We start from the raw sequence: 26,566 nt of genomic DNA on the forward strand, positions 1-26,566 counted from the left end.
TTTGGATTGTTATCAAACAGAACCCGTCATAAGCATGGATGCATGTCCTCTGGGATGGTGATTGAAGCATGAAGGGACATATGAATTTTTAGCACATCTGGCACACAAATATCTTGCGACGCCAGCTACAATAGTGCCATGCGAACACCTGTTGTCACTTTCAGGTGACATTGTGAACAAGAAGCAGAATTATCTCCTGCAAATGTAAACAAACATGTTTATCTGAACAAGAAATAGGAATGAGTGGACCTGTAGGCTCTCAAGTTTTTCATTTTTTTATATTTTTATACATAATTCTACATTTGTAAGTTTAACTTTCATGATAAAGAGATTGCACTACAGTAATTGTAGTAGGTGAATTGAAAAATACTATTTCTTTTGGTTTTTTTACAGTCCAAATATTTGTAATAAAAATAAATATAAAGTGAGCACTGTACACTTTGTATTGTTATAATTGAAATCAATATATTTGAAAAATGTAGAAAATATCCAAAAATATTTACATAAATGGTATTCTATTATCGTTTAATCATGTCATTAATTGTGATTACTTTTTTTAATCGTTTGACAGCCCTAAAAATAATATTATGGAGATACACGTTTATACCATAATTAGCCAATTATTTTTATATTGCAGTGATGCCTAGAGGCCTCAATGAAGGATCATGCCCTCATTTTGCCCTGGCCGCTCCTCCAGGTACCTCCCCCAAAGCTCCCATTGGCTGGGAACAGGGAACTGCGGCCAATGGGAGTTTCGGAGGAGGTACCTGGAGGAGCGGCCAGTGCAACACACACACCCCTGTGCCCCTTCCCCCTCCCCCAGGTCCCGGCCGCTTCCCGGAGCGGCGTGGCGGCAGGACAGGCAGGCAGGGAGCCTGCCCTGCCCCCAGTGCATGCCAGGCTGGAGCCGCTCTAGGTAAATGCTGGGGGGAGGGAGGGTGCTGTGGGGAGCTGGCGGGCCGCAGAAAATAACCCCACGGGCCGCGTGTTTGAGACCCCTGGAATAGACTGTTACACAGTCACATTTGTGAAGAAAAAACGAACAATGTCAACTCATATGGCCCAAAATTTAGATTTTTGTAAAAATAAGATTTTATTAAAGAGCCCAAAACAAAAATAAACTTTTCCCTAAATTTAAAATATAATCAACAGGAGACATTTTTAAATAAGAGTACCGCTGATGCAGTGTTTGCTATGTGAACTCTAATACACAGAGAACTAAAAAGGGAGCCTGGTAATTTTGAAAGCTACAATTGATCTTCTATGTTCAATCAGAGAGAAATGTAAAAATAATGAAAAAAAAATTCTATTTTTAAGTTATTAAAAGTGAAAAAATTAAGGTAATCTTTTTAACATATGCAAGGAAGTGTATGTTGATAATATCCCTTTAAGCAGAAAAATTAACTTGTACATACCTGCATGGGGGTAAAAACATGGAATCCTTCATAAGGACAGACCCAGAAAGAAGAATATACCAACATCTTGCAATAGTTTCTGAACTGTAGGAAAGAAAATCAAAATAACTGATATTATCATCTATTTGAGAGCAATATAAAATATGTTATTTAAGTTATCACCCTGGTACTAAAGCTCCACATTTTACCATACTGAAGATTTAGACTGTAGATTGAAGTCCAAGAACATTGCTGATACACTCCCACAAATTAACATTTTAGGAGTATTCATTTATATTGAAATGAAATGGCCTGTGCAGAATTTTAAGCTGAAATTTACTTTTACCCTGAATCTTACAATATTTTGAGTCAATTTAAAAATGAATATTCAAAAATAAAATTATGTTCACTTGTATTTAAAACATTTTCATTCCAAAGCATGTTACCAACTACATATACAAGAATTATTTCATCCTGTACTAAAATTCTTTAGCATTTTAATAATGCACAATAAGTTTAGCAAAGGATGCGAGAAAAAAAATATATATATATCCCACAACAAACTATGGGACAAAATTAGATAAACTATTTAATTGTCCAAACAGGAGTTTAGCAAATACACTAGAACTAACATACCTAGCTATTTTTAAAGTGCCACAGGACTTTTAAATACCAATAGCAGTCAGATCTAATGTTTAAGTTCCCAGTGCTAGAGCGCTTCCCCTAAGATCAAGGCCCCTCACAACATGAAGAGGAACTGGTCAGTACCAACTCCAAGGAAAGAGTGCCATCTACTGCAACACCAATACCATGTCCACGAGCATATCAGTTTTTCTTCATGTGTCATCTACATACATTTGAAAAATATATTTTGGACACGCGTGTGCACGCACACACTTTTAATGCGAGTTATGTGGTCCAATTCTGTAGGCACTTCTGAAAATCTCAACCAATATATTTGTACAACCACTTAATTTTCAAAGTTACTAATATACTTATTTGCAGCGTTGTTGTAGTTGTGTTGATCCCAGGATATTAGAGAGACAAGGTGAGTGAGGTAATATCTTTCATTCACCAGCAGAAATTGGACCAATAAGACAAGCTTCCAAACTATGATGCTCTGGGAATCAGTGAAATTAGTAAGGGGTTCTATCACCACCTTGCTTGTAACTTTGGGTGTCTTAATGCTATATTACAAGGGTGGCTCAGAGCCCTGCCACCAGTAGCCAGCCTACAAACATAAAGGTCTCAACCTTCCACCAGCTTAGTTAATCCTTCCAGAGTGACCTCAAAAACCCCCTCCAGTCCCAAGAACCCTCCAAATCAATCTCCCTGAGTCCTTAACCACCAGACTCCCAGACTTTTCCCTTTCATCTCCCCCAAAGGAATGAAACCTGACCCCCTATTATTACTTCACTTTAGAGGGACACATTCCACAAAGTTTGCACACCAGAGGCCTGCTTGTGGTAAAAATATACACAAAGTTTATTTAATAGAAAAATCATAGCCCAGTTCCGCACATACTCCAGGATAATGCACAAGTTGTTTACAATGCTCACAACACCAGCGGTGAGCTGAGCGGGCTCCATGCTTGCCATGGTATGGCATCTGCACGGGTAACCCAGGAAAAAAGGCGCGAAACGATTCTCTGCCATTGCTTTCACAGAGGGAGGGAAGGCGGGAGGGGCGACTGACGACATGTATCCAAAACCACCCTCGACAATGTTTTTGCTCCATCAGGCATCAGGAGCTTAACCCAGAATTCCAATGGGCAGCGGAGACTGCTGCAACTGCGGGATAGCTACCCACAGTGCACCACTCCATAAGTCGATGCTAGCCACGGTATTGAGGACACACACTGCTGACTTAATGCGCTTAGTGGAGGCATACACAATCGGCCATATTAAATCGATTTCTAAAAATCAACTTCTCTAAAATCAAGCTTATTTCTTAGTGTAGACATACCATCGATTCAAAGATGAAATAGTAAGGAAAAGAGATACATACAAGTTATACAGAAAATAAATAAAGGTGCAATCTCAGGCTTTACACTTCTATATTAGTTAAGTTTCTCTTTTCTAATATTGTCTCTCAACAGTTTCCTAGCATGCCCTGTCCTAGAGAGAGGATCCAATCTTTAGCAGACAGCACTTCACTTAGATGTTGTCCCTAAGTTCCCCAACATCCTTCACTTCAAACCCCTTCTCTTTTACGAGTTTGCAGTTTTTGAACTTTTTTTCCCCAAGGTCACCTGAAGAAGAGCTCTGTGTAAGCTCGAAAGCTTGTCTCTACCAAAAGAAGTTGGTCCAATAAAAGATATTACCTCACCCATCTTCTCTCTCAAATAGACTTTTAATTACTTTTGTCAACCTTAAATGTTGCAATTTTGTATTTACAATTACAAGAAGACATATATGACAATTTGTTGGTTCTTTCTGTACCACTTCTGCATTATGATTTTATGCAATTGTAACATGAAGTTACTATCATGGAAAGCCTACATGCAGATTGATCACCCATGAGTTAGCAGGGCTGTGTCATGTCTCTGCCAAGCTAGAGACAATGGTGAATGATAAGCACTCAACAATCATCTTTTCAAAGTGAAGCACACCTTGAGTCTATGGGATAGCTCTACTTGGTAGAAGACACTTCCTCCTCTTGTCTAAGGAAGGTGGGCATTGGAAGTAAAGGAAAGTTACCAGGAGGCAGAACAAAAGAAGCAGGTGACCCCAGCTGGAGTCTATAAAGTGAGCCATTTTGCACCACAGTAAGATGAGATTGGTTGCTGCAGGTCAGGGTAGGCAAGGGGATAGAGGACTCTGCCTGCCTACCTTCGTTCCTGAACCTCCAAGGTCTCACAAGAGAAGGACAAGCTAGGAAGTGAGGGACATTTATGGTTTCAGACAGGTATTGTTTTATATGATCTGTATTCTCCTGTGCTTTACGTGATTAAGAATAAAAGAGCATAAAGATGTTAGAATTGGCAATGTGTGCATGTTTTATGTTGACTGCTTCACAACTACTGCATGCCCCTGAGTGAGTTACACTGTAAATCTAAAAAAACTTCGCACATTTTGGCGTGAAGTTCTGGGAGAGTGGTGTATTTAATTAACAGGGAGTCTGAAGGTCAGTGCTGCACCCAGAGGGGTTCTAACACTCAGGGTGCAGATAGAAAGTCTGCACCCTGAGAGTGTGTGCCTAGGGACCCTGAGATTGGGCAGTGGCTAGACCAGGGATCTCAAACTCAAATCACCAGGAGGACCACATGAGGACATTGGCCCGAGGGCCACATCACTGACACCCCCCCACCCCTCTGCCCCCAGCCTCACCCCCACTCCACCCCTTCCATGAGGCCCCGCCCCTGCCCCGCCTCCTCACACCCCTTCCCCACCCCCATTCCAACCCTTTCCCCAAAGTCCCCACCCCAACTCCGCCCCCTCCCTGACCCTATTCCAACCCCTTCCCCAAATCCCCACCCTTGCCCTGCCTCTTCTCCGCCTCCTCCCCTCAGTGCGCAGCTCCCCGCTCCCTCCTGGAAAGCCCTAAATGCTGCCAAACAGCTGTTTGGAGGCGGGAAGAGCCTGGAGGTAGGCAGAGGAGTGGGGACGCGGCGCACTGCGGGTGAGGGGAGCTCACTGCAGGTGAGCTGAGGGGAGCTTCCGGCCACAGGAAATAACTTGGAGCGGCCACAGGGAGCTTGGCGGGCTGCAGCAAATAACATGGGTCGCATGTTTGAGACCCCTGGGCTAGACTCTGTTCAAGCTCCAGGAACTTGTAACACCCTGGAAATCCAGAGCACAGACGCTTGGATTCCCCTCAACAATCCTAGTCGGTGATTAGGAGGGGGCACTCGTTAGGATCTGTGATGACACATATAATTTGACAAGCAAGCAAGCACTAGATTTCTCCACTATGAGAGTGATGATTGTGGCTTAAATGTACTTACCAAAAAAGAACTTGGTTGCCCTTGTATCTTTCATAGCGAGCACTTGAAGACATTATTCTGAGAAAAATGAAACTTTAATTTAGATTTTGAACTCTAAAAATGTTTTAAATCCATTAATCCTTCAGCAATATCACTTTATTTAAGTATCAGGGGAAGTCATATGAAAGACTACAAATTTGGCTTTGCTTCTTGAACCATAACTTCAAACTTAAATGAAATTCTCATTATCCAAATAGATAACACACAACATATTCTCTGTTTAAATCACTCCTACACACTAGAATTAACCATAGCAACAGTATAAGAACAGAGATACTTCTGTTACATATTTTGTGCTTTGTTTTGTTTGCCTCTTATTTCATATGTGCTAAGATAAATGGAATACATATATTATTAGAGCATTTGCAACAGAAAATTATATAGAATATAATTTGTACTGGACTATGCTTCCCCCCGATCCTTTACCTTAGCTGATGTTCCCTGAGATGTGACAATATGTCCATTCCATGAAGATAAGAATATATAGTATTTAAGTCCTGCAAACAAAAAGAAAATATCACTTATATGCAATTCAGATTTTAGGAGTATCTAATTTTCCCAATATTTGCCAAATTAACATATTTTTGAACAAAAAATAGAAAAGGAAACAGTTCAGGGAAAAAAACAGACCTGCAGAGCCAACCTACTCTAAGCAGTGGACACAATAAAACTGGTTTGCAACTAACACTTAAGTACTTCTGTGGGCAAGATCCTGATGTGGTTTGTTAGTCATAACCTCTGCATGTACAGCATTTATATAGAAGCATAAACGCTTATAGCTCTCTACAATAAGTAGAAGACATCAAATAACAGTGCCTTGCATCCAAGGCTTTACATCACCATTTTAAAGTTGGGTATACTTATTTTACAGAAGAGGCACAGAGAAATTGAGGAAGATGCTCACAAATCACATAGCACGTTAGTAACGAAGAGTCAGGACAGAATCCAAATAACATACTCCCTTTGAAACACCTGAATGATTCTTCTTAGTCAAACTGGACGTGTTGCATTTTGAGGCACTGCCCTCTCCTCCCATTTCTACGACACTGGCTCCAAGACACTCCAAATCCTTGCCAGCACTGAAAGCAAGAGACCTGATGACTGGGACTGAGCCTTAGGTCAAATGCTTGTCAGCACATACCACCACCAGAAAGGCAGCAGATTGTCATCGTGAGTTATTTTTACTAAAGAATTAAACTCTGTTTCTAGTAGTAACTCGAGGTAATAAGCATTCAGCAAGCCTTTCTTCAATTATCTTCATTAAACATACATATGTATACATCTGTAAAGCTAGAAGTACAATGTGTAGTTTGCAGCAGCTAATATATTTTTCAGCCACCAAATTAAAACATGCTACCCCAAAAACATTAAAAATTCCAATTTTTACTTTAAAGATTGGAAATATATGAAAATACTCATCATGAGATACAGCTGTTTAAACCTCTCACTGCAAAAACTCTCTTTAGTCCAAAAAATATTTGTGCTGATAGAGTAGACCACATGCTAAGGCAAAAAACACTAGAGCTATTCAGCATTTAATTTACCATCCAGAACAGGTGTGCTGTTAGTTAGCATTGAACCCATGCATCATACAATACACACACAAGTGTAAAACTCTCACCAGCTTGAACATTTGAAAACATGTGTTCCTAAGTTTCCAGTGACAGGGGATGCTATTTCTGCAACATATGCAAATAAAGTATGAGTGTAGGCTTTGGAATTTACAGTAGCTTTTTTTGAGAAATTTCTTGGCTTAGTACTCAGTTTCAGAAACATGATGGATATGGATTCTGTTCCATAAAAAAGAAAGGTCATGGATGGTTTGTATGTGAGCTTTATTACAGCTTCAGATTCCTAATGCTATGAAAGTTGTAAAAGTTACTGATTGCTTAATAAGCTATCTAAAACTAAAGCATCTATCAATCAAAGGGCTTATTAGCATGCTTTAAAGTTCCAATGGTGAACTGCTGCATATCTAAATCTTAAGCAAAGCCCTTTTATTACAGGTTCTGTTGTAAATATGATCTTTCCACACAGAAATATTGCAGTGATAGACATTTTTGTGATCGCAATAAGTGATGCATGTATTTTTCAGTTCAGTGTATGATAAAACATTACGTCGTGTACTAGTTATAGAAAGTAATCTTTGAAGAAAATCAAGTGTAACTACTGGGAAAAAAAACACCTTCAACCAAAATTAAAAAAATCTGCACAATATACTGTAGGGTCACAGTTTATTTTAGCATCATTACTTGAAATACTATAGTCACAGCTTTTGAACAAGAATGGGTCATAAACAATATTACCTTATAACTGAACTTTTCTCCTCATATTCCACTACTTAATATGTGTTTTTTAAATCGCAAAATAAAGTTGTCAAGGTTCCTTTCCCACTCTGAACTCTAGGGTACAGATGTGGGGACCCGCATGAAAGACCCCCAAAGCTTATTCTTACCAGCTTAGGTTAAAAACTTCCCCAAGGTACAAACTTTGCCTTGTCCTTGAACCCTATGCTGCCACCACCAAGCGTGTTAAACAAAGAACAGGGAAAGAGTCCACTTGGAGACGTCTTCCCCCAAAATATCCCCCCAAGCCCTACACCCCCTTTCCTGGGGAAGGCTTGATAAAAATCCTCACCAATTTGTACAGGTGAACACAGACCCAAACCCTTGGATCTTAAGAGCAATGAAAAAGCAATCAGGTTCTTCAAAAGAATTTTAATTAAAGAAAAGGTAAAAGAATCACCTCTGTAAAATCAGGATGGTAAATACCTTACATGGTAATCAGATTCAAAACATAGAGAATCCCTCTAGGCAAAACCTTAAGTTACAAAAAGAGACAAAAACAGGAATATACATTCCATTCAGCACAGCTTATTTACCAGCCATTAAACAAAAGGAAATCTAACGTATTTCTAACTAGATTACTTACTAACTTAACAGAGTTTCTGAAACTGCATTCCTGATCTGTTCCCGGCAAAAGCATCACACAGACAGACAGACCGACCCTTTGTCCCCCTCCCCCGCTCCAGATTTGAAAGTATCTTGTCTCCTCATTGTTCATTTTGGTCAGGTGCCAGCGAGGTTATCTTAGCTTCTTAACCCTTTACAGGTGAAAGGATTTTGCCTCTGGCCAGGAGGGATTTTATAGCACTGTATACAGACAGGTGGTTACCCTTCCCTTTATTTTTATGACAAAAGTGTTGTAAGTAATCTTTGAAACTCAGAGCTTCCACTGCTTTTTAACAATTTGTAAAAACACATTCACTACTGACAAAGTAGCTTTGATCAGGACATGCACACAAATGACCATCACACACACAGGATGGATTTTAAGATGCAGGCTGCAACTTTATTTATTGAAAGCTGGGAGGCACATTACATGCCCCACCTGTCGCTGTACCATACCAGACATTTAACTAGATCTAGTGCAGTCCTCAGGACGCCCACCATACAACTAATAGTTTTGTAGACCTGCTTGGGCCCACTCTCAGGAGTCCACTTGCTTTTAAATCCTTTCCACTTTCCCTGCATGGAGACAAGGGGTAGAGAGTTTCCCAGTTGAGGACTTCACTGCGCAAAGACTTCATTTCTCACCTCTTCCCATAAACAAAAAGACCACCAGCACAATGCCAGGTCTCATTTACTTCTGGGAGCTGGTCCCTTTTATCCTTAGATGCACTGGATACCAGCCACAAGTTGCAACAAGCTGACACAGGACTTGTTTACATGGAAAGTTAGTGCTAGCGTGGCCAGGTGCTCGGTTTGCGACTGGAAAGTCCAGTTGAAAAGGGGACCTTGCCTTGGGGGGGGGGGCAGGGGAGGTTCCGGCACTCCTGCTGGAGTGTCCAGTTTTTAAATATTACCAAGTTGGCAACCCTAGTTAGTGCATGGCAAGCCATGGTGTGAATCTATAGTGCACTAACCTATCATGTACTAACTAGCCATGTGGACCCTGCTACTGTGCACTAAAAGTTCCATAGTTAAATGTTGAATAGGAGTATGTCAAAGTGCACAAAGAGCACAGAACTTTTAGTGCTCGGTAGCAGGGTGCAGGGCTCCCAGTTACTGTGCAGCAAGCTAGTGAGCTGTAGATTCACACCCTGGACATGTGCTAACTGTCCATGTGGACAATCTCTCAATCTTATTTTCCTAATATTACATCTTTTTAAGTCTTAATATTATAACATAACTGTGCCTCCATGATGCTGCAAGGAAGGCAAGAAAACACTCTCAGCAGCTCCGGGGGGGACAGTGCATATGCAGTCTGGTCAATTTACTAGGAGCTGTGATGGGCTTGGGCATGCTCAGTGAGGATGCAATCTCTGGAGATTTTAGAGATTAAAACTGAAAGTCTCTGCTGAGCATGTGCGAAGTACAACTTTTTGGATCTTATAACCTCATCAAGTTTCAGCAGATTGTTTTGAGGATGGCAAAAGGTACAACTCTGACATAAAGACACCGTATTCCCTTACCAAATTTTAAATCCCTGCTCCAAAGCTAAACCTGCTCCAAAGCTAAAACTGTTCAAAGAAAAGGTTGCCAGTATTACTTTTAACATGGGCAAAACAATGTCTCCTCCCCTAGCCTTGTTCTCAGAAACAAGTAGGCCATTTTGGTTGAAGTTTTCTGGCGGGAAAAAGAGGCAGCCCGAGGCAGACACCTGGCATGTAAGATTTCAGACTAAATGGTTAAAGTTACACAAAAAGTTATAAGAAGCTAAAAACAGGGTCTTACGAGGCGTCTGGCAACCTTACTGCTACCAGCTCTGCCTATAATCTGTAGACAGCTGTTGAAAACAGATGCTTAAAAAGTCATATTGGGTAGGTAGGAGCTAGGAGGCTAGTTATTTTTTATACTATTTATATATTTAAAAAGTGCAAAGTCACAGTGACAACACATACAAATGACCACTCAGACTGCTCATATGCATGGACACTTCTACTGATCTGGTCCAGTCCAGCCAGACCTTTAAATGGTCATTTTGTTTATATGCTTGAAGGAATAAAATTTGTTGTGCTCCTTCACTTTAAGAGTAACACAAGCACTGGGAAAACAAAGTACTAACCAACATTAGATAACTTCTAAAAAGAAACCTCCAGTTTAATTAAAAACCTGCTACTTAGATCAAGATATATGGATGTTAAAAGGCTACTTATTTCTCTGTTGGCAATTTTTAAAATAGCGAGAATATGGTTTATACCAGTATTTTAAAAGGTCTAGGTTTTCTGCACTTTACAACTTGCGTAGGTAAAAACGCATGAGGGGGCGGGTTTTCAGGAAAGTCCTAGTGAAAGATTGTCCGATAGGAAAGCAATTATACAATGCCCAGAGAGAAACGGCTGTATTTTAAAACTTAAGATGGCAAAGTTACTTAATAACAATATTTTACAGTCCTTCTGTTCAAGAAGTCGGTCAGGGATTTTATTACACCTTCCTCGCTAAACCTCATTTAACTCTTGCACAGCAAGTATGTTCAAACTACACGGGAGGTCAGAATAGATCATCATAATGATCTCTTCTCAGGGTGGATAAAAATCAGTGATTAAAAAAAAATCAAAAAAATCGGATATTTTTGATAAAATGCTTTTTGAGGAAAAAACCTATCTAAAGATAAAGATACATTTTAGCTCAAAGATATCTCATCATGGAATAGGGATTATAAATTCTAATTCTATAGTATGAGACAATATATTCATGTAACGTTTAAGAAAAGTTTTGTAAATGAGTTTCAATAGTTCATGGATTAGGGACCCAATCTTATGGGGCTCCAGGGGCTTCTGTTTAGATTGTTTAGGTTAATCTTTCTATCTACCCAATGGGACTCAGAGCTCAGTCTACAAGATACCATCAGAGATGCTTAGTTTTGCAGTTCTCAAACTGTGGATTTGTGTCTCCAGAGATAACTTGCTTGTTAACAGCAAAAATGTTTTAAAATAAAATAAATAAATAAATAGGTGAGAAATAACAGACCTCAACCCTATTGTGTACACAAATTTGCAGAGGGACAGAGTCAATCCCTTACCTCTCTCTAAAAGTGCAAAGTTTCAAAAAGTTCAACGAACAGAAGATTGTTGGGGGCAGAACAGATCTGGACAAGGAGAAGAAGTCTGGAGATAAATGTGAGAAGGGAGGGACAGGCAGTAGAAACAAAAGTGAAACTGTTTGAGCAGCATATTGCAGAAGTCTTGAGGTCTTTCTGAGTGTAGACTTCATTGATTTGAGATCTACCATACCATTCTCTCACTAGAAGGGAAAACCTATAATGGTAGCAGGCCGTAAAAGAGACCCAGTTTGGGAATATTTTAATGAAGGTCCTCTACCTGTGGGTAAGACAGGCATGCATGCAAAATTCAAATAGTGCCACAAAGAAATGAAAGGCCTGGTTGCCCGAATGAAAGAACATCATGAGAAGTGTTCCTTCTCAGGAAGAAGCTAAGTTGAAGATGATGAAAAGAACATGTCTGAACATGCAGGATCTTTAGGTTGGTAAACTTTTTTATTTTATACTTCTTTCTTAAGGACTGCCTGTCTTCCTTCTGGACTATTCTTGAATTTGCATGTTTGAGCAAAAATATAGTTGTTACTCTGTGATACTATCATTTTAGATGTTGTGATAAAAAATAAATAGCTGAAATTGGGAGATCTTCCTTTTACAATTTCACCTTTAAAGTAGTACTGAGTGTCAGTGAATGCAATGAGTAATACTAAATGAGCAGTATGATGATAATAATTAAATAACTGCAATGACTTATTTTGTTTAGGAGAATCCACCCTCAATATACAGCATTCTGAAGACTATCCACCTTCAAGATCACCATCATTTTCTATAGTTTCGGAGTTATCTGCCAATGATAGTGTTTCAGTCACATGTATGTCACAAAGCCACAGTATATCACCTGTCGCAAAAAGAAAAAAAAATCTCCATCTTCCAGAAACAACCATGGATAAATTTGTGATAAGAACCAGCAGATTACAAAAAGAAGTAATTGATGAAAAACTGCGCGGTTTGTTTATGCAACAAACTCTCCTTTCCATATGATTGAGAACCCACACTTCATTAACATGGTTAGGTCATTAAGACCAGGATACAGTCCACCCAACAGAGCAGATGTCACAGGCAAACTGCTGGATAAAGTATATGAAAGAGAAATTGAGCAGTGTGCAAAAGGTCTAGAGGCTGAAATTGTTAACCTGAGTCTTGATGGGTGGACCAATGTCCACAATGATCCTGTTGTATGTGCTTGTGACACAACGGAAGAAGGGAATGTCTTCCTTACAGAAACAATTGATACATCAGGAAATGCACACACAGCAGACTACTTACAAGAAGTAGCAGTAAAAGCTATAACTGTGAAAAAAAATTCAAATGTCTAGCACGCAGCTTGGTCACAGACAATGCTTCAAATGTATCCAAGCTGAGAAGAAATTTAGAAGAGAGTCCCAAGCTAATAACATACGGTTGCAGTGCTCATTTTATGCATCTCCTAGCCAAACTCTCCCTTCAGTGTTCCAGAAATAAATAAAGCTAAATGTTGTTGAAATTGCAAAATACTCCCGTAACAATCACTTTGCAGCAGCTGCTCTGAGAAAAAAGTGGGAGGAACCAAGCTAACTCTCCCACAAGACGTGCGATGGAACTCAGTAGTGGACTATTTTGAGCACTATATCAAGAACTGGCCTACTCTGCTGACAGTTTGTGAACAACCTCATGAAGAAATAGATGGCATTGAGAAGAAGGGCTGAACCAGGCCAGAGAGGCTGCACAGACCCGCAGCAGCCAATCAGAGAAGGCCTGGGGAAAGTCAATCAGGGCAGGGGGAGAGGTAGCCAATCAGGGCCGGCCTAGGCCCTATATAAAGGCTGCCTAGCAAAGAGCAGGGCAGTCTCTCCCTGGTGGTCAAGGGAGGAGAACTGGCTCCTAGACTGAAAGGTAGCACCTTGGACAGAGTAGTGCTGGGGAAGGGCAGAAGGAGCTGGGGAGCTCAGGCCAAGGAAAACCCCAGGCTGCCGGCCTAGCTACCAAGGGCTGGTCAGATGCATAGGGCCGAAGGGGAAGCGACCCAGGGACAATAGCAGGGCAAGGGAAGAGAAGGAGGACAGAGAGGCTGCCACTAGAGGGTCCCTGGGTCGGGACCCAGAGTAGTGGGTGGGCCTGGGTCCCCCTCTTCCCCCTTGTGCTACACCTGGCTGAAGAGGAGCGTGGCCTGATCCAGGCTGTGGCTGGATGGTGGACTGCTGATTACACTAAACCCCCAGAAGGAGGTGAGACCGGAGCAGTGGGCACTGCCAGAGGGCAGTGTCCTGAAGACTATGCCGCTGAGCAAGGAGGAATGCAGGTCCAGACGCCAGCAGGGCGAGAGATGGATGGGACACCACCAGCAGAGGGCGCTCTGCACTAGACAGAGCTAATTCCCAGAAGTGCCAGCAAGAAGCACTGCAGTGGTGAGTCCCAACCCTGTCACAGCCAAAAAGTTCTCAATATTGGGCTTAAGAGAAATGTTGAACACATGCTGAGTACCCTGAAGCCTATTTCTGTAGCCTTGAACAAAATGCAGGGAAATAGCTGTTTTATTGCTGACGCTGTTGAAATTTGGAAGGAACTGAGTGAGATCTTAAAAAGAGAAATATGCAATGACAGAGTTAAATTACAAGCATTAAAAAAACGAATGGGACAAGCACTATCTCTAGCTCATTTTCTTGAGAATATTCTCAATACTTGGTACCAGGGTCAAACCTTAACGGCTGAAGAAGAAGAGTTGTCCATGACATGGACATCCTGCAATCATCCCTCCATAATGCCAACTATAATATGAAGTCAGAGCTAAGGGTGAACCAATTCAAGAAATATGTTTGCTGATGATGTTTTAAAGAAAGTCACACAGTGAACTGGTGGAAGTCACTTAAGCACTTGGATTCAGAGACTGCTGAAGTGATAATCTCACTTTTAACAGCAGTAGCTTCTTCTGCCAGTAAAGAGAGAATATTTTCTTCCTTTGGACTAATTCATTCCAAATTGAGAAATCGTTTGGGACCTGAAAAAGCAGGAAAGCTTGTTTTTCTTTTCCAGATTATGAACAAACAGGAAAATGAAGGTGAAGACGACTGAGTTAGCTGCAGAAGCCAATATTTTAAGTTTCTCACATTGACCTGGCTGACACAGTCGATTAATTTTAAAAAAAAAAAACTATTTTAGTTAAACAATTTTAACAAAAACAAACCTGATTTTAAAAAAACTTGAATGTTTAACTAAATTCAAAAATTCATATGCTTGTTTTGTTAAAATATATGTTTGCTATTGAAGAAAAAAATCCAGGATACATAACATTGTTGTTTTAGTTAAATAAAACAATTTAAATGTCTGTCTGGTGATGTTCTCCTCTTAATACAGCATGGCAAGAAAATCCTCCAAATATTAACAATTAACCTGTTGAACTGGAGATAGTTCACCTCCTAATGACTTCATAAATATCTGCTTCAATTACCTTTGGTAAATGAAATAACTAAACAATCATCTTCTGATATAGCTGTAAAACAAATCTGAAAAGTTTTCAAAATAAATCACTTTAAAAATGTAGAGTGTACCTTCTAAAAATGAAACCTATATCTATCTCTGAGTTGTGAAGAATATGTATTAAGGTTATACCAACCAACAAGAAAGCACTTTTATGTAGAAATCCATGATTAAATCGAGTCTCTGACTAGTGATTTAAATCAAATTCACTTTGTCTCTTCTGGCCTTGTACAATATGAAATAAACTGATCAGCTTTCTACATCTCCCCCACTTAAGAAATAGAAAGAGCCTGTGCCAAATTCAGCCTTGGTTCACACTGGTGTGATCATACCTGTATCTGGTTAGAACAGGGCTGAATTTGCCAAGATGACTTTTGAGCATGTCTAGAAATGTATCCTCTGTTTCTGTATGTATTCACTAACATCAGCATCATGAATTAGTGTTTCAGGTGGACTAGAGATAAAGTGTATAGTATGTCAAGTGAATTGAATGTTTTAATGGAATACTGCCAACTCATTTTTAAAACAGTATTTTTAGTTGTTATGCTTTGAGACGAAAGCCCTTCAGTGTCACAGCATGTTTGTTTTCAGATCAGATTTAACCAAAAAAAATTGTAAACTATTTAGGAAGTTTTAACAGTTTTACAAATCATTGCCACGTAAATACCAGAAACAAAATGCTAATAATCAGAAGTAAGCTATTTTTTTGTTTACAGAAACATTCACTAATATAATCATGAAATCTCACTTTAACAGAGTGTTCTATTACAAAATGATCCTGCTTACAACATCCAGAATGTGTTTATTCTGGTGATCTTATTAAGTTGAGTGAAACTACTGATTCTACTCATATTAATCAAACCCAGGACGTCTATCAAATGTTAATACTCAAAAAAAACCCTGGAGAGATAGGGAAATTTTTATGCACACAAATGTATGTTGTTAGAGTACTGAATAAGTGGTACCAACATTTTTAAGTATCTATTTATCCTCTATCTTTTTGCTGGGTACGAAATTGATGCCTTTTTTTCTGTAACAAAAGCCTCCCTTATTTATGGAACCAATCCTGTAGTTCTGGACTATTTTCTTTTGACAACTCATTTTCTGATACTTATTCCTTTTCAGCTATGGAAACTGACGACATCCTAAATATTTGCTGTTCATGTGCATCAGCATGACAACAGTAGCATACTCATACACTGCTCTGGAAGCCACACACACCATCTTTCATTCGCCCTAAGAAAGGATGTGAGAAGAGCAGCTGTTCAACTTGGTTTGTTAAAGGGAATGAGTTATTTAATCATATTGCTATTAGAACATTAAGTGCCTCCTGCATTTATGTATTCTTATTTGCACTACAGCCTAATCCCACAACCAGTCACCTTTCTTTAAACTAAAACAGCCTCACCCACACACAAAAAATCCCCAATAGATTTCTCCATTCATCCAGTCCACCCCAATCCTCCTACAAAAAATCTGACAGACAGAACCTTAGGATCGTTTCCCGGTCTTCCAATTCAACCTCTAGACGACAGTTCCACACACCACAGCATTTTGGGGAATGTAATGCTTATTATGGAGTTTTATTATTTCTCTTTCTACAATGACCTACAACATCTGCCTTAAAACAAAATGCAGCATAGTCCTGGCCCAGTAACTGTGGTCTAAAAAGGCAATGCAGAGAGATGATAGAGGAAACAGGTATCTGTTGATGACAAACTTCCAATAATACAATGTTTTTATTTTTCCTGGTAAGTACTCCACAAATTCTGCCACAGCCAGCCAATTAGGTTCTTGTAAGCATCATGGTAAAAGTGGGTCATTAGAAGACATAGGAGTGTGGAAAATTTAACAGCCTAACTCAGGAAAGTGTTCTGTATGAGGGGCTGCGGAGGAGACACAGGAGAAAGTACAGTGTTTCTAGTGGGCTAAGCAAAAAAGTGCAGCATTGCAAAATGGACAGGATCACCACACAGATTCAAGGCCAGGGAAGAGTAATGCATAGCTTTGATCCTGGTATAATTGGCTCTCTTCTTTTCCCTGACCCCCACAGTGGATGTACGCTTTAGGTCAAAAATATCCTTCCATAGTTTGTCCTCACAGAAAGACCCAGATCTGGAATGCTTCTGTGGGCCATCCTGCACCTGCATCGTCTCAGGCAAGTATATATAACTTCAAACACCGATCTAGGATGCTCATGTGAGGGTTTTCCCATTCTACCACTAGGCCTCCCTAGACACACAAAATTAATGGAAAAGTAAAGCATTACGCATACAGATAAAAAGACAGCTTACAGGAAAGGGATTCTAAGTTTACTGTCAAATAGTATCATTTGACATTACTTTGATATAGGGCATTCATAGTATACATCTTCTATAAACACTGGTTATTAACAAGGATTACTATTGTGCGAACTTCCACTGCATTTGCCAATGCCTTTAATCCTAGTTTGGAATGGAAAATACTATAAATTCTCAACTCCACATTATGTTTTGGCAATTTCTCAGCAGAGCATAATACACCAACTGTGCAAAAAGGCTTGCTTTGTTTAAACGTATGCTATGAAGCACCTAAAGGATAGCATTCTAATGCATTTACTTAGGTCTTAAGTCTGAAACAAGGGTCCCCAGAAGTGACAGACTTCTGTATTTCATCTAGTAAAAAACAAAACAAAAAATCCACCAATCAGACCCAAAATTCTCATCTTGTATTTTGAACAGAGTAATTTTCTTGGTGCCCAGCTGACAAGCTGCACTGGGAAATAAAAGTCGTACATACGACTTCCTTAGAAAGTCATACAGGTTATACATACACTGAAAACATCAAATCATCATGTGACAAAGCTCAGCTATAACAGACTAACCTGAAGACATAAGAGTTTTGTGCAATTCCTGAGTACTCTGGCTTTGTATTGTGCATCTTTAACTATGTTCTGAAGCTTTTGGCTACCTATATATAATTCCGTATAGTTCAATTTTTTTTTTAAGTTCCTTAAGTTAATATGCTAAGACTAAAGCCAGCCAAAGTCTGCACCTGATTGTAAACCACTCTTTTCCAGTTTGTACTTAAGTTAAGCTTCAAACATCCTCCTCCGCCACTGAATAAATATCCCACCTGGCAAAATATAAATCAAAACAAACAAAAAAACCCCAAGAAGTTTAAAATTGTGTTTTTACTCTTTATAAACACAAAGGTGGTAATTTTTTTATGTCAGATTGAAGGTAATCTAATAGTTTTACTTAGAATTAAGGTTATAAAGGAATATACCTTTTAAAATAAATGTTTTTCATTAAACAGTTAATTTGGCATAGGTTATGGAAAAACATAACCTGATAAGCTCATTTTTAAATGTAAGTTTTGTGTTATAAAAAGGCTTTTAACCTGTATACTTTAGGAATTAATAGGTTCTTGCCTGAGGGATCTCCTGCTGATGGGCTTGATTATGAACCAGGCATCTGTCTTAATTGTTTCCATTCACAACACACACACACACACACACACACAAAATGAGTATAGGAAGGCAAAGCAGACCTGCTTCCACAGACCTCAGATCCAGCTCACCGTTAGAGGAAAAAAATGTTTGCCTTAGAGCAGGGGTCTCAAACACATGGCCCGCGGGGTTCTTGCAGCCCACCACGCTCCCCACACCCCCCCCCCCCGCATCCTACCTCCAGGCCAGAGGTGGGCAAACTACAGCCTGCTGGCCAGATCCGGCCCATGGGATTGCCCCCCGTGGCACCATGAGCCCCGCGTTGCTCCCTGAAGAGTCCGTAACCAGGTCCCTGTGGACCGGGTGGAGGGGAGAACAGAGGGCTCTGTCCGTTGCTCTCGTTTCCAGGCACTGCCCCCCGCAGCTCCCATTGGCCAGGAACCGCAGCCAATGGATCTTCAGGGGGGGTACCTGGAAGAGCGGCAAGAACAGCACACGGAGCCCTCCGCCCCCCCCCAGGGACTTGGTTCCGGCTGCTTCCTGGAGCGGAGCGGAGCGGAGCAGAGCGGGGCCGGGCAGGCAGGGAGCCTGCCCTGGCGCATGCCGCTGCGACCCCGGAGCCGCTCTAGGTAAGCGGCACCAGGCCGGCACCCGCACCCCTCACACCTCCTGCACCCCAACTACCTGCCTTGAGCCCCCTGCCACACCCTGCACACCTCCTGCACTCCCTGCCCTGAGCCCCCGATGCACCCTGCACCCCGACCCCCTGCCACACCCCTCACCCCCCTGCACCCCACACCCCAACTCTGTGCCCTGAGCCCCCTGCTGTACCCTGCACACCTTCTGCACCTCAACTCCCTGCCCTGAGCCCCTGCTATACCCCACACCCCTCCTGCACCCCCTGGGGACAGGTAGGGGGCGGAGTTGGGGTGGGGACTTCAGGGAAGGGAAGGGTGGAAAGAGGCGGGGCCTCATGGAAGGGGTGGAGTGGGGGCAAGGCTGGGGGCAGCAGGCCGGGGCGGGGGTCAGTGATGTGGCCCTTGGGCCAATGCAGTAGTCCTCATGTGACCCTCGTGGTCATTTGAGTTTGAGACCCCTGCCTTAGAGGGTAACTAAATTCTTCCCATTCTCCCAATCCTCCTGTACCAGGAGAAAGAGTAGTGCCAGGTCAAAATAGGGGGTTGGGGGCATGGGGGAAGAGGAGGAGGTGAAGCTAATGACAGCAATGCTTAAATACCACTGCAACAAGAACATTAGATCATTTATTTGACAAAAGCAGTTTTAACAATCAGGAATGACCCTGCAAAACTACAAATTGTCCCTTCATTACAACTCCATATGGGATGGTTTGATTGGTAAAGGTGGTCTTAGAGCAACAGTAGAAAAAATAGCTCACTCCAGTATTCAAGTTCCTGCAAGATATCACTTCTCACAGGCAACTTCAGATGAGGCTACCAGATTCATCCTAGCATTTTTCCACATTGTTTGAATAAAGAGATCCAAGCACCCTATCTTCTCACAAAATCTCTTAAGAGCCATGCTTTGCACTGCACTTATTTCTGCAGGTTTGAGAAGGTGTTACATCATGCCCCCAAAACATCACACATTTTTCTTGCCCTGCTGTCTGTACAGGTCAACAGCTGCAAAAACCAGATAGCCATAATAAGCCAACCACTTACAAGGCTAGTTCAGCACCTCCCTGCTCCTTGGAGGGGTGATTGAACCCACGTGGGAAACTTCACCCCACTGGTTGTCTCTCTTACTGCTGCTCTTACTTGCCATGCTCCACATGCAACTGTGAAGCTGAACCATCTCCTTTCATCCCACCCTCCTACCCTGACACTGAGGGCCAAGCCAAAACAATCTGCTGAAGCTCACACATCCCAGCACAAGTTCAGAAATGGTTGCAGCTAGGAAACAGGACCAAGAGCTGCCTGGAATCCTACCACTACCTTATTTAGGTACCTAACAAATAAAAGGTGAATGAATGAATGAGGCAAAACTTTTTTTCAAGGCGGTTCAACTGTAGGACAGTATACCTCATTTCAGAGACATCTCATACATTTCATCTTTAGACTGTTGAGAGAAGTGTGCCTGCAAAGATGAGACCACCACCTATATTAGGGTACAGCAGGAAGATGAGAGGAAGCTAAGTTAGCCCTCCATATCTTCTCAGGGTACATCTTCACTACCCACCGGCTCAGCAGGTAGTGATCGATCTATCGGGGATCGATTTATCGCGTCTCATCTAGACGCGATAAATCGATCCCCAAATGGACGCCTGTACTCCACCTCAGCATGAGGAGTAAGCGGAGTCGACGGGCGAGCCGCCGCAGTCGACTCACCGCCGTGAGGACAGCCAGGTAACTCAAACTAAGATACTTCGACTTCAGCTACGCGAAGAGCGTAGTGGAAGTTGAGTATCTTAGTTTGAACTCCCCCCCTCCCCCATGTAACCCAGGCCTCAGTATCATTACACATCAGCAGTGTAATGAGTCTGACCTATGTTGACTGGGCTACTAGTTAAAAGTCAATGCTGTTCAACGCACATTCCATAGGCCTTCCACTTAGTTGTATTTATAGCCTACTTACTCATAGGCTACTACAAGCTAAAAGTGTTTACAGAGATCAATCACTACTCTTTCCCTAAATATTCTTCCATTTTAAAGAATCAATTGTTTGTTTAATGTGAGTGTAAGGGGATTTGGCCCTCTGTGGGGTGGTGGGGCACCATACCGCCTCACTACACCCTCTCTGCTGGGTTGGGGAATACCCAGTCTATGGCCCAGACCTTCAGGCAGGGACTGAGCAAATAGTTCAATGTAAGCCCAGGCCCTGGGTCAGGGCGGGGCAGCAAACAAACAGAAGCTCAGGCCCTCAGGCAGGGACTGAGCAAATAGTTCAACAGCAAACCCCAGGCTCCTGGCTTTGAGCGACCAGGGAGAGGGAGAGACTGCCACCCGCAAGGTGGGTGGCAGGGGGGACACAGGCCCACCCACTCCCCTGCATCCCAGCCCAGAGCCATAGCAGCAGCAGAAGATCCGCTGCTGTGTCAGTGGGGATCCTGGCAGCAACACACTGACATTGGATCTGGCAGTGCTGCAGCCAGACTAGGGTCGGCTGCCCCCAGGCTACTTCCGGACTCCCTCTCGTAGGGTACCGGGGTCAGGGTGGTGTCCTCGGAGGGTCCCAGCACCCAGAGGAACCCATGGTAACTGGCAAGGGGTAGGCTTGGCAGCTCCTCTGGGTAGCTGGCAAGCAGTAGGCTTGGCAGCTCCTCCGTGCACCGCTCGGCATTGGCCGGTCCGGCCAGTCCTCGGGTCAGCCACGGATTGCCGCGTCTCCCAAGCCGGAGCCAGGCCACAGGCATCTGGCTTCTCTGGCGGCTGCGGCCCAAGTGAGCTCTGGGGTTGGGCTTTTATACTTCCTGTCCTGCGCCTTGACCACTGGGGGGCGGGGCGCAGGATTCACTGGCTCCGCCCACTTTGGTGTCCAGGGAGGTTCTTCCCTCTGCAGGGCAGTGGGGCACCACACTGCCTCGCTACAGTGGGTAACATGAGAAATTATTGGCATATTTGGCACGGAAGGTTGATCTATAGAATGTGTCTATTGGAATTATGAATTTATTTTCTTGCTTTTGCTACAGTATGTTGAATATATTGGCTCTATAGGCTCCAACTTCTGCCTTAATTAAAGCAATAAGTTCATAAAAGGCAATCGTTTATAGTCAGACAGACATTCCCTACACACCACATGTGTACACACCCCAATGCGTTGGGAGTATGCAAACGTTGCTATCAATGTTGAATCATTTCTGCTGATGAAATTAAATTTTATGTATGTTATTTTGATGAGTTTCCACCAATAATGTCACGTATAACACTATTTTTAAAATAGTCTCTTATAGCAGCACTCAAACAATATATTTGTCAGGAGATTACATGTTAATACAAGTTACTAATACAGGTGTTCTTGGTTTTTTGACTATATATTTAGGAATTATTAACAGGTTTACAAATCCTTGCCTTGTAAGTATGAGAAATAAAACAACTGTTACAACAGCGAGCTTTTGTTTAAGAGACATTATATAGAAATAGTCAATTTATCAGGTGTTACCATATTATAAAGTAAGCATCATTACACCACCTATGGCATGTTATTTCGAGTGAGTTTATTAAATGGAGTGAAATCTCTAAGAACACATAGCTAACACAAAGAGGCATGAGTAGCAAAATGTTAATATTAAAACTGGACAGGTGTGGCTTTTTTTCTTTTCCAGATGAATGTACTTTTTCTGAATATTAAATAAACAGTAACCAAATATCTAAGTATGTATTTGTCCTCCATCTATTTTTCTGGGTACGTAATTGGTATGTTAATTCTTCCGTAACAACCTCCCAGGTTTTTTTAAACCATTCCTCTATAGTTGGACTATTTTCCTTTTTCCAATTAGATGCTCTCAATAGCCTGGCAGCCACTACTGGCAGATGAGAGATTAGTTCTTCATTTCCTTTTGTGGTGTGACTATTTCAGCTGGAAGCCCCAGGACATTAACCAAAGCATCACTTGGTAACAAATATTCAACAAATTTGCAACATTTGTTTATGAATTCCATCCCAATACTCTCCAACAACAGGACATGTCCATCATATTTGCATAAAGTCTCCTCTTTCGCCACACCTTCTCCAACATTTATCCCCATTCAATCTATGTATAATTTTTAACCTGACAGGTGTGAGGTATCATTGAAACAGTATCCTAAAGAAAATTTCTTTCATCATACTACAGACAGATGGCTGCTCCACTTTTCTAGATCAAACCCCCTTCCGTCTAGTGTAATTTGTCTATCCAGATTCTTTTCCCAACATGTCATATATGGACTTATTTTTTGGTTAGGAAAGTTGTCTGCAAAAAGATTGATGTGAATTGCTTATAATTTCTTTTATTCCTAATTGTGCAGACACCATCACTTCTATAAAAGTTAGCTTTCTGTATAAAATAACTTTTCTAGAAAGCTGAGAAACCATGGAAGGATGGATTTAATCACATTTCTACTCAATTGATCCATCTATAGATTAATCACGGGTTAGGAGGCCACCTAGTGGAAATAGATAGTATGTTTTTGGAAATTCAATGTAGTTTCATATTAACAATCTGTTCTACAGAAAATCTTTATTCACATTAATGGACATCAGTTTCATTTATACAGTTTTTTTATACCTCTGAAAACAAGAGTGGGAATTTTTATAATATGTACAATTCAATTTCAAAAAATAATACTTGTTAAACACACCGGACTGATAATCTTAAGAGTCCTAGTTAGGGCTGCAGATTTGTCATGGCATTTTTTTCATTTAAAAAAAAAAACAAAAAACAGAGGAACCACAATAAATTTACTCAATTTACCATGACTGCTTACTGATTTCCAATTAAAAAATGGCACCCTCCTTGATGCACCCAGGGGATACTACCCACCTGCAACAGCAGCACCCTTCATCCCAGCACTGCAACCCTAATCCTGCCCGGTGAGAAGGGGAGACCAGGGTTAGGAGTTGGTAGATGAGCCCATCTTGGTGTGCTGCACTCACTCTGGGCAGCAGCAGCTGCTGTTGGCCACGAGGCTCGGCGTGGCACCCCACTACAGGCATTACAACCTAACCCACAGGGTCGCAGTAATACTCAGGTTTCTCTCTCTCTCTCTCTTTCACGCACATGCACAAAACAGGAGCCCCCATTGCCCAGGGTGAGTGCTGCATACTGGGACAGGGAAGGCTTGTTGTCCTGAGCCTTTTCACTCACCAGGCCCCCCCTCCACACAAGGCTGGCAACTCATCAGCCACCATTTGCGGGGGGTGGGGGGGACACAGGGAAGAAAAGTCAGGGAAACAGAAAAAGAATTACAGTGACTGTAACTTCCCCCGCACCTCCTATGACAAACATACAGCCCTAATCATAGTAGAAAGGGTACCAAGAACACCAAAATGGAGAAAAAACTAGCATAAAAAAAGTAAAGCTTTATCACTACAAAAGGGAGTATATCAAAACGCAACATCACTACTGGAAACACTAAATAGCTAGTCAGTTTTAAGCAATTTCCCTACAACCCCACCCTATTAGCCTATCCTCCCAACTCTACTCCATTCATTTACAACACCCTCTTTGGATACTCCTCCCTTGTCAAAACAACTAAAATCCACCTCGGGCTGGGGGAGGGGGAAAGGAAAGACAGCCACACACATCTATCTTAGTTTTATCAGATTTCTTTTAATCCTTCCCTATGTCCTGAACTTTCCTCACTCTAAAATTGAAATAAGATGATAGAAACAGCAGGTTTTTAAATGTTACATCCATGTACACGCTTCAGTCTATGAAACTAGACTAAAAAATTAATAGAGATGTTACTGGAACTTGCGGGCTTTTATTACATCAGTTAGGCTCATCAGGAAACAGAAGTTACAGATAGATCTGTGGAGAAAAAAAAAATCTAGAGGTGGAGCAGAGTGGATGGAGTCTTCAGTGACTGAAGAAAGGGATGTTGGTGGCTAGAATCTATTTTCACTGGATAGTGAAGAGAGGAAAGTGGGTGGAGTTGTGAACTGTCATGGGGTTAAGTTTGCCAGGATCCAGAAACATCTGATAGGTGAGCAGGACACCCGACAGTGAAGTCCTATATAAAAGCTGCTTAGCTTAGTTTAGTTTACTTTCATGGTCTTTAATGTTGACTTTACTGATTGGTGTTTTCTCATTTTCATTATAGTAAATGAGAAGCTGTTACCCCACGCTATTTTTATTTAAACAGCCAAGAGAACCTCCAAATTACTAGTAAGGAAAAAAAACAGTAATTGTGGAAGTGACAGTTTTAGAGGCATCTCTGAGTTTGTCATTAACATCTCCTTAAAAATTTTATCATCAGGATAAGTGTGTGGAATGTAGTGCTGTGTGGAATGTAGTGCTGTAACCGATGTACCAAGAGCTATTACCAAGAAAGGATTACTGTTCTGTATTATTTCTCTTCAGCAATGTGCCAAATAATGCAGAACAGTCAGAGTTTGTTTATTAATCCAGGAAACTTGTTGAAGCACAAATTATTACTGTCCTAGGGCTAGAAGTGATTTAGACAGCCTTCTTTGAAGTTTATTCAAGTTAGCTTTTAATAGGTTAAATTTCTTACCTCAGTAGTGAGACTTCCAGATTGCCCCTTAAAGAGGCAGCGTTTATCCCTGCCTAGACTTCATTCAAACAGATAAAACTAATCAACTTTCAAAAGTTTTGCACCATGGCATCCTACTATCTCCCCCATCCCTAACTTCCTCCACCTCTCATTTTAGTGAGTAACCTTCCAGGGGTAGGGAGTCAGAATTTGCTGGTAAGAGATAATATGATAATGGTAAATTCTGAACAAACTTGCAGATGAAAAAATCTGAACAATGCTACCCTGCATCATTTCCACAGCTCAGCAGAAATCAGATGGATGGTTTAGGACAGAAAAGGCGAGGGGGCATGAAACTTCAGAATACGGATACAGGCATTGGGGTTGTAAATTTATTATCTGTGTATCAGGTCAGTCCAACATGGATTCTGTCTGCTCTAAATGATGCTCTCCAATGAGGTAAGTAATCTTGGGAATGCTATATTTTGAAACACAGAGCTATTTTACTCAAGTCCAGTACAGATGAGATTTTCTGCTCTTAATATCTTACCTTCTGCTAAGACACAAGTTATTCTGAAATGACTTTATATAGTTTTGAATTCTGAGCATTCAAGAAGGGATTGGACTTTATTAATTGATATCTTCAATGAGAGAAATGAGTGGGGTCCCAGGAAAGTCTCCTTTTTTAAATTATTTCTATTTATACTTTAAACAACATTTGAGAAAACAGCAAAAATTTACACAGCAGTAATAGCACTTCTAATCACCATGCAAGAAACAGCTGTGTCTGTACATTCCAGACAGACTGCTCTCTCACACAGACAAAAATCTGCTCCCTGCCTTTTTTTAATGTTAGAAATTCAGATCTGGTCTATGACTGAAGTCTGTGCAGTAACTGAAATGCTAACGTCACAAGAATCAGGACTGTGAAAGCTTAGCAAAGAGACATTTTTTAGGCAAACTTCATTTTTGTTAGTAGTACACTTGTTTTACCTGAAAGTATGAATGTACTGAAGAATGAATATGTATTTAAGATTTAATACCCCCTTTGATTACAGTGTCAGAGTTCACGACATTGAACAAATCCCTCAAAG

At 41.3% G+C, this 26,566-nt stretch overlaps 1 protein-coding gene across 4 annotated transcripts in view; it reads right to left on the reverse strand.

Annotated features, from left to right (window-relative positions):
* RAPGEF6 (Rap guanine nucleotide exchange factor 6) overlaps nucleotides 1-26,566 on the reverse strand; it is a 231,223-nt gene that overhangs the window by 180,265 nt on the left and 24,392 nt on the right. For all 4 annotated transcript variants that reach the window (XM_074960463.1, XM_074960468.1, XM_074960466.1 and 1 more), the window contains 3 exons: nucleotides 5,806-5,876; nucleotides 5,341-5,397; nucleotides 1,416-1,499 (listed from right to left, as the gene is read on the reverse strand). In XM_074960463.1, the coding sequence (XP_074816564.1) occupies nucleotides 1,416-1,499; nucleotides 5,341-5,397; nucleotides 5,806-5,876 (212 nt within the window). The remainder of the gene's footprint in view (nucleotides 1-1,415; nucleotides 1,500-5,340; nucleotides 5,398-5,805; nucleotides 5,877-26,566) is intronic.

The sequence above is a fragment of the Natator depressus genome, chromosome 8, assembly GCF_965152275.1.
Source record: "Natator depressus isolate rNatDep1 chromosome 8, rNatDep2.hap1, whole genome shotgun sequence".
In the NCBI taxonomy this organism is placed as follows: Eukaryota; Metazoa; Chordata; order Testudines; family Cheloniidae; genus Natator; species Natator depressus.